This window comes from Pomacea canaliculata, linkage group LG3, assembly GCF_003073045.1.
Source record: "Pomacea canaliculata isolate SZHN2017 linkage group LG3, ASM307304v1, whole genome shotgun sequence".
Classification (NCBI taxonomy): Eukaryota; Metazoa; Mollusca; class Gastropoda; order Architaenioglossa; family Ampullariidae; genus Pomacea; species Pomacea canaliculata.
Window position 1 is genome coordinate 818,296 of NC_037592.1, and position 12,189 is coordinate 830,484.

The 12,189-nt window shown below is 39.9% G+C and overlaps 1 protein-coding gene across 2 annotated transcripts in view; it reads right to left on the reverse strand.

The window, feature by feature from the left end:
* The window catches only part of LOC112560283 (armadillo repeat protein deleted in velo-cardio-facial syndrome homolog), a 29,376-nt gene extending 18,268 nt beyond the window's left edge, over window positions 1–11,108 (reverse strand). Inside the window, exons 1-8 of one of the 2 annotated variants that reach the window (XM_025232022.1) lie at window positions 10,795–11,108; window positions 7,623–7,862; window positions 6,285–6,357; window positions 5,425–5,469; window positions 4,750–4,945; window positions 3,809–4,005; window positions 1,696–2,624; window positions 548–826 (exon numbers count right to left, since the gene is read on the reverse strand). In XM_025232022.1, coding sequence (XP_025087807.1) covers window positions 548–826; window positions 1,696–2,624; window positions 3,809–4,005; window positions 4,750–4,932 — 1,588 coding nt within the window. In that variant the 5' untranslated portion in view covers window positions 4,933–4,945; window positions 5,425–5,469; window positions 6,285–6,357; window positions 7,623–7,862; window positions 10,795–11,108. The remainder of the gene's footprint in view (window positions 1–547; window positions 827–1,695; window positions 2,625–3,808; window positions 4,006–4,749; window positions 4,946–5,424; window positions 5,470–6,284; window positions 6,358–7,622; window positions 7,863–10,794) is intronic. The other variant, XM_025232023.1, reaches the window with a different exon arrangement.
* Window positions 11,109–12,189: the final 1,081 nt, after the last annotated feature.

The window sequence follows — 12,189 nt, forward strand, 5'->3', positions numbered from 1 at the left end:
GCCTATTATCAACCCTTCCTGCAAGTGTTAGCCAGTAGGTAATAAGAGCAGCTAATGGTAACAGCTAATGACAGCAGCTAACACATCTCATGACTAAATTTTCTGTCACTGGGTATCAAAGTACTTCACCGTTAACTAGACCATTAGAGGTACATCCAGCCATGTAGGAACTTTTTAGGGGCAAAAAGGTGAATTTCTTTCACAATATTCTACTGCATTATCTAGCCCCTAGAGTTCTTCATCAAACTGTAACATCTGATGGACTTGTGAATTTATGTAACCAAAAACAAATATACAGGAAGTAAGTTATTGCACAGCAGACATGATTTTTATCTTCCATTGCTAAGTCCTGACAAGAAACAGAAAAAAAAGTAACTTCATTGAAGAAGACTCCAAAAATATTTGTATGCATTAACACTTGTCTTAATTCTCCTATAAACATTCACAATATGCCATAATCTCAAAATAGCTAACAATTAAGATTTTCATAAAATTTCAGAGTTTATTTTCAACATAAATGAGCTAGCATGACATTTCTCAAACTCACATGGTGGTCTGCCATCCACAGATGGGGTACGTCTGTCATCTGGGTGGTACCCCTCTGTTGCAGGTGGCGCCAGTTGCATAGAACCCATGCGCCTCTCCATCTCCACCTCCTGTGGGTAGAATGGTCGCTCTGTCTCATCAGGATAAAAAGCCCTTTCGGTCTCCCCAGGGTAAGGTTGAGATTCCATATAGTCATCATAGCGAGGGGCAGCACCCGACAGGTAATCTGCGCCTTCATGGCCATCATAGGGATGAGGATCATAGGGACCTTGTCTCATGTCTGTGCCAAACAATTACAAGAGTTACAAACATATTTCCTTCTTCTCTGTCTCAACTTTTTTTTTAGACTAAAATCCTAGTTTAGTTAGTTTATTCCTTGTTACTCCTCGAGGAGCATAGGGCTGAATAATCTTCAATTCTGGCTGTTCCAGAACAAATGCATCTTAAGAAAATTGCTATTTATAGCATATAGTTGAAATTTTATGCAGTGACCATGCATAGTGCCTAAAAGTAGATGCGAGTAAAATAACTACAACTAAACAGAAATAAAAATAATATGTGCAATAACTGTAAATTCTATCATTGTCAAGCCATTGACTGATTTTTATCAACTTAGATAACTACTCTATTAATTATAAAAGGAGACGATTATTATGACTGACACAACTTTCCATAATCAACTGAAATAACTATTATCAACTAAGACAGCTACTCTATTACCAACAGAAAACTATTAATTATCAACTGAGATAACTACTTAATTTGTGATTCTGATAAATGTCTAACAGGGGCTCTGACATGATCAGTTTGTCCAATACTTCGTAGATAATAAGTGATTTTAGTCTTGTCCTTCAACTTAAATCTGACTACCAACTGAATGTGTAAGAAGGAACTAGAACTATATAAGTGAGATGCTGGAGCTACTAAATAGCTGGCAAGCTAGCTGAGCAATACATCTATCTTAGCAAAAAGGTCAGAAAAGGAGGATTAGCTTGGCACTGCCAGAGTTTTTTTATGATCACCATGCAAGGAAGACAAATAAGAATACAAAATAAGAAAAATGGGTTCCAGCTTCATGCCTTTTTACAGAATATTACACAGGCCAAGACAACATCCATGCATGGAGATAATTATTTAAATCTTATTCACCATAAAATCGTCCAGGATACATATCACTACCTCCTGATGGCGACTGGCCACGATGATAGGGCTCTTCGTCACGAAGTCCAGCAAAAGACCCATCATGACTGCGCTGATCTCGGAATGGGTCATCTGCAAAAGGATCAGTGCGAACAGGAGGCAGGCCTTCATACTTCCTGCCAGGATCCTCAAAGGAATCATTGGGATTGCGTCCATCCTGATAGCTACCTCTGGTTCTGGCTGGCTGTCCGTCATCATGAGATGCACCATAACTATGGGAGCCTTCATGGTCATAGCTGCCTCTGTAGTGAGCAGGCGCTTCGTCTGCTGGCAAGCCTCCATATGGAGCAGGCTCCTCTCTATTATAGCTTCCGCGGTAGCGTGGGCCATCCTCTCCAGGAAGTTCTCCATCATACTGCTGCAAGGGATGGCCTTCATCATAGCTGGCCCTGTATCTAGGAGGGCCTACTCCTGGCAAAGGGCTCTGTCTCTGATACCCTTCATGATCATAACTGTGGCGCTGCTGAGGGGAGTCTAGATAGGGATCATGGCGATACATTTGCTGTTCTCCACCTTGGTAATGATCACCTTGGAAAGAATCATCTGGCTGCTGTGGAAAGGTCTGGTGGCCATCATGGTAGTGATCTATATTTTCGTTTGGCTGCTGTGGAAAGGTCTGGTGGCCATCATGGTAGTGATCTATATTTTCAGCAATCCTTCCAAGTGCATTAGGGGGGTAGTCTTGGAGATGATATGGGGAGTCTCTGTAACTTTCATCGTAGGGTGGACCAGGGTCACCATGGTCATCCACGTATTCAGGTTGAACCAGGCCACGAGTCTGATAGGGATCACCTGTAGGAGACTGCCTGTACTCGGCAGGATAGTTGTCCCCAGACACAGGATAACTGTTGCCAGCCCCCACACCTCCATACTCATCTCTGCACAGTAAATAACAGTTTGATGTCCACACATTATACTGCTCCAATACAACTGTCAGTAAGTTTATACAGTCTAACAACTGTGAGTTGGACAGGCACATATCAGCAGTAAATTTATGTGCTCCATATGTGGTAATGTAACAATATTAGTCTGCTCATATGCCTGCCATATAAAGCTAAAACTGTTCATATCTGACACATTTAACACTGTACACAACAGAGTGCTGCAATGATCCCTATTACAACACCACACATATCAGACTGTGTTGGCTGAAAACTGTCAAGGCTGCATCTTGTAACATGATCAACATAGATATACAAATGTCTATCATTAGAAATATCTACCCCCACCCACCCTAAAATACATAGAAAACATAAATGATTCAGGTAATGAGAACAAAGGAAATGCAAACGATTCAAAAAGGATTCACAAAGGGTTGAAGTAAATAAAACCCAAGATTCAGGTACAGCCACCTATCTAAAGACACCAGAGGATAACTATGGTCACTTGATAGGAACTGCAATAACCAAGCTGTAGTTTCCAACTAAGGGTGTTGGGGAAAGCGGCCTTTGATCTTGCCTTGTTATAATGTTTTCAAATAATAGCAATATCTTTATTAGGGTCCTTGAGAAAAAGCACTATTATCAATACAACAGTTACATTGCTGAGGTGGACTAAACAACTACCAAAAGCACCAACACTTCATACAATATTAACAACACAGTTCCACATGGATGAGAAAGATAGAACATGAAAATGGCGTGGCCTTTAACAGGTGACAAGTGATAACATGCAGGCAGAAATTGAAATCGTGCAGATGATAAGGGTGAGAACGTGATAAATATACCAGGACACTCACCAGGGATAATATACACGGGTCCTAATTAGACGACAGTATGGAAATTTTACATACACTGGGTCTCTAATTAGATGATAGCATGCAAATTTGAAATTGCCACATATTTTACATACACTGGGACCCTAATTAGACGACTGAGAACATGCAAGCACTTCACAGATGGTTTACATATGCCAGGTCCTAATTAAATGACAGTACAAGAACATGCAAGCTCTTTGCATTTGGTTCATATACACTAGGTCCTATTTAGATAAGAGTATACACCTAGGTTATAAATGAAGCTATAACATACCTGCACCATAAATAATCCAAGATGTTACATACCTAGGCCCAAAGCTATCATCCACTCCTGTGTGATCAGGGTAGTTTGGGGAAGGGGCCTCTCTGTACTGGGGGAGATTGTGGTAAGGGGATTCACGGGGGTTCCTAGGCATAGGGGAACCACGATCATCCTCAGACACCCTTGCCATACCAGCATAGGAGGAATATGCATCATTTGACTGTTCTCCTATTCTTGGTGCCTGGAGTCAAAAGCAAGAAACCATACTACTATTATAAGGTCTTCATGTACATGTTAAAAAACTTTCATACCAAGTTTTACACTAACCCTAAGACACTGTACTATTCTTGATCACAATGGTAGCACTATTCAGACTCCATCCTTTTATTAAATAATACATTACACACATTATAATAAATTAATAAAATAGTCTACAATTTTAAATTACATATTTAAACATTACAAGTCTTCTACTTGTGCCAATTCCCAGCCAATAATGCAAAAGATAGATGAAGCAAGAATACTCTGTGCAAACAGAAATATCAGTTCCAGCATGTTTAAACTTTACTAAGCCCTAAAATCTCTCTCTAATCAAGAAACATTCATAAAAGCTAAATAAGTGCCTAAGTTGTCTACAAAGTTTGACTCTCCTAAACAATTAACCTTTGTGCTGTACAGCAAGAAATGTGCAGCAAACAAAAGTAAGGTTTGACATGTGATATAAGACTGATGCTTCAAGGTCTCTTCTGGAAAAATGAAAAATGGTTAAATAACTAGTTTCACAAGCTTTTATTTACATGCATAAAGCATTATGTATTGCTCTCTACATTCTTAATGTCATTTAAAACAAAATAGACTGTGCTGTGCAAATGTCTGGCTACCATGGTGCTTTGTGTACAGCCAGTATTGGATTTCAACACTCCCTGCAAAGGTGTCTGGCTCCCAGGGTTCACACAATGAAGTCTCTGATAAAAGCACCATTTACCTGTCGAGCACCTGGCCTGTTGCTTCCTGTGCTGTGTAAGGAAAGGTGCGATGACTGATCGCTGTGGCGATCAAAAGATGTGTTTGGGTTGTAGTTCATGCCAGCCCCTATATAGGGGTTGGCCTGAGGAGTGTAGTAAGAGTCCCCTCCATGTGAGTAATGATCAGCATGCAGGTAGTCCATCCTGCCTCGCTCCCTATTAATAAGAAAAGAGAAACACTGTCGATCTAGCCTGCACCATTAACAGCAAGAAAGAAACACCGTCAATATAGCCTGCAGAATTCTACACCAAATATAGGAAGAATTCTATACTCAGCATTATTAAGGCTGACACCTGCAATTTTGCAACACAATTTGATAGCAAGGTAAGAATTCTACAAATACCACTCACAAGTGTAATTTTACTAATCACACAGCATAAAGAAATGGACTACACTGCCTAATCACTCAGCATAAAGAAATGGACTAAATTACTAATCACACAGCATAAAGAAATGGACTAAAATGGACTACACTGCTAATCACACAGAATAAAGAAATGGACCACAAATGGACATTTCAAATCAGATAAAAAGTCACGAAATAAAAGTCTCTTCCCAGTCTCACATCACAGTGGATGTATGAAAGTATAACTATTTGATAAAACTGTTGTCAGAAAACAATTCTTTTTCTTACTGATGGTATCCGGTGCTGAATGTTCCAGAGTCTTCTACTTCACGTCTGCAATAGATGTGCTATTTAAGACTGAGATACGCAACAAATTCATTATGTATTTTGTTAGATTATTGATAACCTGAAAAATAGTATAAAATGATACACACACACACAAAATCAGATCAAAGGCATTGTAAATATAAAAAGACAAGTTTTGAAGCAGCATGTGGCATGAATCTATGTGAACCTTTCTAAACTCTTTACTAAAATAGCCATTCTCAAACTAAGCACACCAAATTTTTTTCCCCCTATGCTAAAGAAATAGTGTCATGCAAATGTACACAACCTTGGACACTGAAGTGGTGAATGAAATCCATTTCGTCATCATACATCTTTCTGCTCCCTTCGCTGTTTCTAAATATATCTCTTTAACTTCCTATTAAAATGTGAGAAAGCTAACTGAAAACGCTTCTCAATGCATTTAACATCATCACACATGGCTATCACACTATGATATGGATTTGTTCATTAGCCAGAGCTTAAGATCATCACATAGCTCTGCTGTTTGGTCTGCGCATCACTCTATAATAATTAACTGTCATTAGGCCGGCATGTTACACAGCATGCTATAACTGTCATTTGATCTGGAAGCAACACTATGGTATGGAACTGTTGTTTAATATGTTATGATAATGAAATATTGGCATGTCACACTGCAATAATGATCTATCATTTTGTCAGTATTACACACACACAGTTCAATACAACTTGCTTAAGCTAATATATCTAGCAAGCCAAGACTTTATATATGTGATGACATGAAAAATATTCAAACACATGACAAACTAATCCACGCTCAAACACCAGCCACAATTACCTACCTTACTAGAATTACAGTGTTACACTCTCTCTTTCAGCCTCCAACTGTAGAACTGGATGCTGACACTGAATCTCCTGGAAAAGAAATTCCTCTTGTTAAAAAGTCATCACAGCAACTGTAGTTTTTGCCTTCTTCAGTTCTTTAGCTTCTTACTCCAAAGACTATCTGACAAAAGGGTTGCACTGGCATTTTTGGGAGTATTCTTTTATATCTACATACAATCTATGAATGTCCTACAAATAAACTCACAGTATCAAAGTATCAGACAATACCAGCAACTTGTTCTCAGCCTATCAAGCCTATAATGCTATACAAATAAATTGTACATTCTAACTCTAAACACTTGACATAAATATAAAAATAAATCATAGATTCTCTAAACGCCTGACATTAAAAAAGTGTACTAGAGAGTTGTAAAGGTCCCCAGCGGTGGCATTTGGGGGTGGCAAATGGGGCGGCCGTCCCAGGCCCCACTCTTGAAGGGGCCCCGCGCTTCAGCCCCGAGGTCATCTTTATGACTTATTGCTAGCTGTGTTAAACAAATTGTGACAAAAAAAAATCAACGTTCAGAAAACACTTCTAAGTTCTAATTAAGCAAATTATCGAACCCATGTCTTCACGTTAAGCCCAGCAATAATAACAAGCAGTTTATTAAGTTATCGTCCCCATATTATTTCGCTTTAAGAAAAAACGCTGCTGTCACAAGCGGTGGGAAAGGTTACGAACAATGAAAACACTAAATTCGTGGTTATTTCGTGAAATTGATCCAGCCTATCTAACTGTATATAAATCAGTGCTTCCGGCATCATATCAATAGGGATCTTGATACACGTACTCCATTACCCCGGCCCCGCATGGATGGTCGGCCCTAGGCCCGGCGTATTCCTAACGCCGCCTCTGAAGGTTCCATATAAGCTATCATCTTGATTCAGTCTGTTAACCTTGACCCTGGTGTTGTGTTGCACTCTAGTTAACCATGAACCACCTCAAATACTTAAGCTGCTTTGCTTGTCACAACCACACTGTGATGCCAGTCAGTCCCAGTTGCGCACATTAACAAGACAAGGTTAGTGATTGATTTCAGACAATGTGAAATGCAGCAGTACTTATATCAACAAAAATACTTGATTATCTATCAGAAACACAGTATAAAATGATGGAACTTAACTCATTCATAGCAACAGAATCAATAACAATACTTTTTATTAAACTACATACCTTACAGAAAAATAAAACAGAGGACTCGAGTGGCTTTAAAAGGCAGAATAGAAGCATCATTTCCACAACAGGTAGGGCAAGTTTACCACTACAGAAAAATGAACTTAACCTTCCCTCTTACCTGCTTTTTGACTGACGTAAGAATGCTAGAAGATGATACATCAGCTGCAGTGGGGCTGGTTGATGAAAGGACATTAGCATTTAAATGTTTGTATTTAGAATCCCCCAGGCTTTATCTTGGGGACAAGACTGCTATACTATCTGCACCCAACAAAATCCTGCCAGGAACTTTATGTTTTCAAAGATCCAGCCATTGATGTCTATAGTGCAAAAAGAGTTGCACTAACAGTCCAAGAAAAGTCTGCAACATCAAAGAGAAATACAATCAAATAAATCCATCTTACAGCCACAACAAAATCACACAGCAAACTATAATAAAATTTAACACATCCTTTACAAAGTCACATGCTAATTATTATTAAAAGCAAGTTGACAAGCCATAACAAAATTAAGCACACACAGCTCTAAAGACAGTCTGAACAATGAAACAATCAAGAAACTAGAATAAAAATTATACAGCACTGCCACATAAATTACATAGTAAAACCATGTTTATCTTACAGCAAAACCACATATATTATGCCAAAAAAAACAACCCCACATTAAATTAATATCGATTCCTTCTCATCTTTGCTTCCACTCCTTTAAAACAAAGAACTACTGTAAGCAACTGCTGTACTCTGCTATTTACAGCCCTATTCCTCAACCCAAATTAATAATGGGGTGAGGGGCAGTGTTATTTATGTCCATAAGCTTCTCACTTCTCATGGAAGGAATACCCTGAAGATGTCAGTGCATCTGATTGTCATATGTGACAACAAATGACTTTACAATGTTTCATGTACAAGTACAGCTAGTATTACAGCATTACCAACTGGCATGTTAACTCCACCTGTATAATACCCAACTTTATGGAGTTCCTTCTGTGCATACAAGTTACTGCACTTTATGAGGAACATTAAGCACACAGGTATGCTTTGCCATGGGCATCAGGCATAGTTCTTCCTATCCCCTTCTTATGAATGCTGATAAACCACAACCAATGCATTCCACTGTCTGAGTTATAAATAATCCTTAGGCACCCAGTCATGCTTCACAGCCTCCCTGAGAACATTCAGGCCAGGAGAAAGTTGACAGGGAGTGGAAGTGCAGGGAGTGGTTGAAATGACAACAAAAGGGCTGACTTCACCTACTTGTTCATCACGAGGTATATTATGACTTGCTTACTAATGTGGAACAGAAATGCCCACAAAATACAATGAAGTATGCTGACTGGCCAATATGTAAGATTAGAGATCACATCACTTAGTGTCTTAGTTCTCCTCACTCCTCACAAAATGCTCTCCTCACTATTTTTGATAAAAGTCCCCTCACTTCCCAGACAAGAAGAGTATGAGGTTTCTGACCTCTCCAATCTTATTTTATGATTAGCTTACTCAGAGGTGCCTTTCAATGACCACGAGACAAAGAACAGAGCATGGACAGCCTGACCTCACACGCTCAGTCACAGGAGCAAATGCTTAATCTAATTTGAAATCCATCCAACAAGTGCAAGCTGTGGTCTCCCTAGGCCGGCCTCTATTTTTACCTTCATGTTTTTTACCTTAAAAACAATTCCTGTGTAGACCATCAGACTTCAAAAATAACTGGCAAAGGTCACCAGCACAACTGCCATAATGAAGAAAAATCCTTTGGGAAATATTCCTCCAAATGTTCAGTAGACTGCCTGTCACACAATCTAAATAATGACTTGTGTTGAGTGGGGTGGGCAGTGTTTGTATCTATAATTAGTACTGATTAGCAAGTAACAAATTGCAGATTTATTTTGAAACTAAAAAGAAGCTATATGATGGAATAAAATCAACCTAGAATGGATGGTTTCAACTAACCCTCACTATTCTAACAACTCCATTGTCTCCAAGCTCTGTTGCTGATACAACGTTAAGCAACAACACCCTGCTACATCAAGCAGACTGAATGAGAATTACATCACAACAAATTAAAGAACATTACTTTTTGATAGCATTATGTCTGTAGAGGTTGTCAGCATTTAAAAATTACTTCTGGATGTGATAGCAAAAAATTCATCTCTTGAAGATAAGCCTTGCACTGTGAGGCCTGTTTTTAATGGAGAAAGTGAACAAGGCAAAGAAAAAAGCTATCACTGTCAGTTCAAAACAAAAGCTCCTCAGATAACTGTATATGTTAACATGTTACACACATACACACATATCTATGCAAGCCTTCACATGAAACTCCAAATAAGGACTTTATATACTAATTTTTATATTTACTACTTATTTATATAAAATTAAATTGCAAAAAACATTCCTTCAGTTGGTCCCACAAACACTGTCAATGATGACACTCTATGTGTATCTTAATAGCAGAATAACCATCACAACTACAGTGTACTACTGCTGTCTACCTTATACTGATGTACTGCTGCTGTCTTGCATTTACTAGTGTACTATTGCTATAACATCCAGTCTGTACTAGTGTAATGCTACTGTCTAGCATGTACTAATGCACTGCTGCTGTCTAGCCTGTACAAATGTACTGCCTGTCTAGCCTCTACAAGTGTCTAACCCGTACTAGTGTACTACTGGTATGACATCTAATCTAAACTAGTGTACTATTGCTCTAATGTCTAGCCTGTACTACTGTACTACTGCTGTCTGGTCTGTACTAACATTACTTCCGCTGTGATAGCCTCACAGAACAGTACTTGTTACCACACCAAATGACCAACATATGGGCGCAGCAGGGCTTTTGGGTAATACAGATTTACATGCTACTAACGCATGCTGAATCTCTAAACATAGTTATCATCAGGAATGGAATGTGCGAGTGCTGTTGAGTACAAACGACTGTGTACATACCCAAGCTGTTTACTTACAAGCGGTGTCGGCCATAGTGAGCAACACCAACTTCTATGCGCATAATTTACACGCTGTCTGACCTATCTGGGATCAAAAGGAAATTTTCTATACAACGCCAATTTTCTCTCAAGAAACTATTTTCATTAAACTTATATCAGTTTTTGTTTTGACTTTTTCACGAGAGCAATGTTGCCTTCGCGCTAAAGCATGTCAAGCCGACCGACAGCACGACGCACCGAGCAGAAGCATACCGATGGACTGACCCTCATTTGTTGTCAGTATCGACATCTACAGCTCCTAGTTCACGTAGATTCTATTACATAAGACAATAAATGCATGTTTGCTACTCACCAAAGTAAGCAATCACCAAGTATAATAATGTCCAAGTGTCTGACACTCCGTGTCGGCGCCTTGTCAATCAAACACAGGCTGTTGGCGGCTGTTCCGCTAGCTGTGCTTCCGTGTCGATAGCTGAGGGCATCAGTCAAGTTTCTTCCGTGTTTTTTTTAAAGAAATAATTATACACACTGTTTAAGATTTCAAAAGTAACAACAAAATATTTTGTACTAATATGTTTAACTGAAGTAATAGCATATTTGTCACATGTTTATTATTAACAATTATTAGAGGTTTAGTGTGTTGTCCACATTCCAAACTCCTCCCAGACTAGCCGAGCGCCCTCTATCTGCATGCACAGGTGAAGTAACTGGCAGGTGAGAAGTGTGTAGTCACTCGCCAGACTATAGGAGGTACCTCACGCTTCCCAGTGTCTGCATGCACAGGTGAAGTAACTGGCCAGGTGAGAAGTGTGTAGTCACTCGCCAGACTGTAGGAGGTACCTCACGCTTCCCAGTGTCTGCATGCACAATAACTGGCAGGTGAGAAGTGTGTAGTCACTCGCCAGACTGTAGAGCACCCTCTACTTCAAGCTGCAGTGTGCATGCACAGGTGAAATAACTGGCCAGGTGAGAGGTTTGTAGTGACTCGCGAGACTATAGGGAAAGTTCGGTGTTTTACGCCGGGCCAGCAACTAAGACTATATCACAAGACAGTCAGCCCTGTCAACAGATGCCACATGCACAGAAAGAACAGCGGGCCCGAGACGAGATGTGAACCTTCGATCCCTGTATCGGTGACAGGCGCTGACCGTTGCGCCACTGGAATCCCCCCCCCCACCTCCTTTTACCATATGAAAATTTAAGCTTTGAAGTCACTGCATGCGTGCACAGGGGAAATCAGGGGCCAGGTGAGAAGTTTGTAGTGAGACCATGTCAGAGTGTAGGAGTTGGAAGAAACCGCTGTCAACTAACGGGTGTGACTGTTCCGCGGGTACTGAGCTGCATGCCTGTGTGCACGTAGACACATGGGCACGAGAATGGAAGCATCCATCACTTTTAAATTACAAAATCCGCGCCTGTCTGTCCAGCCGAGGGTGACATTATGAGAATACATTGGAATAGCTCTGTAACATGTTGTTATTAAGCCTCTTGCACCTGCAGAACCTGATACCTGAAGCGGTTACTGATCGACTACGACCCTCGGTCGCTTCGACCATCGAGTACAGAAGTTACCATATCCTGTGTAACACTAACATATCTGTCGCTTCTTGTTATGTGGCAAAATGAAACGAAATTTTTTTCTGCAAGTCCTTTGCGGCTGTGCTTACGCGATAAAAAGATTTTGATTACAACTATATAGTACTTGGGTAGCCAGAGTGTCGGGTGTTAGTAAGCCTGTTGTTACTTT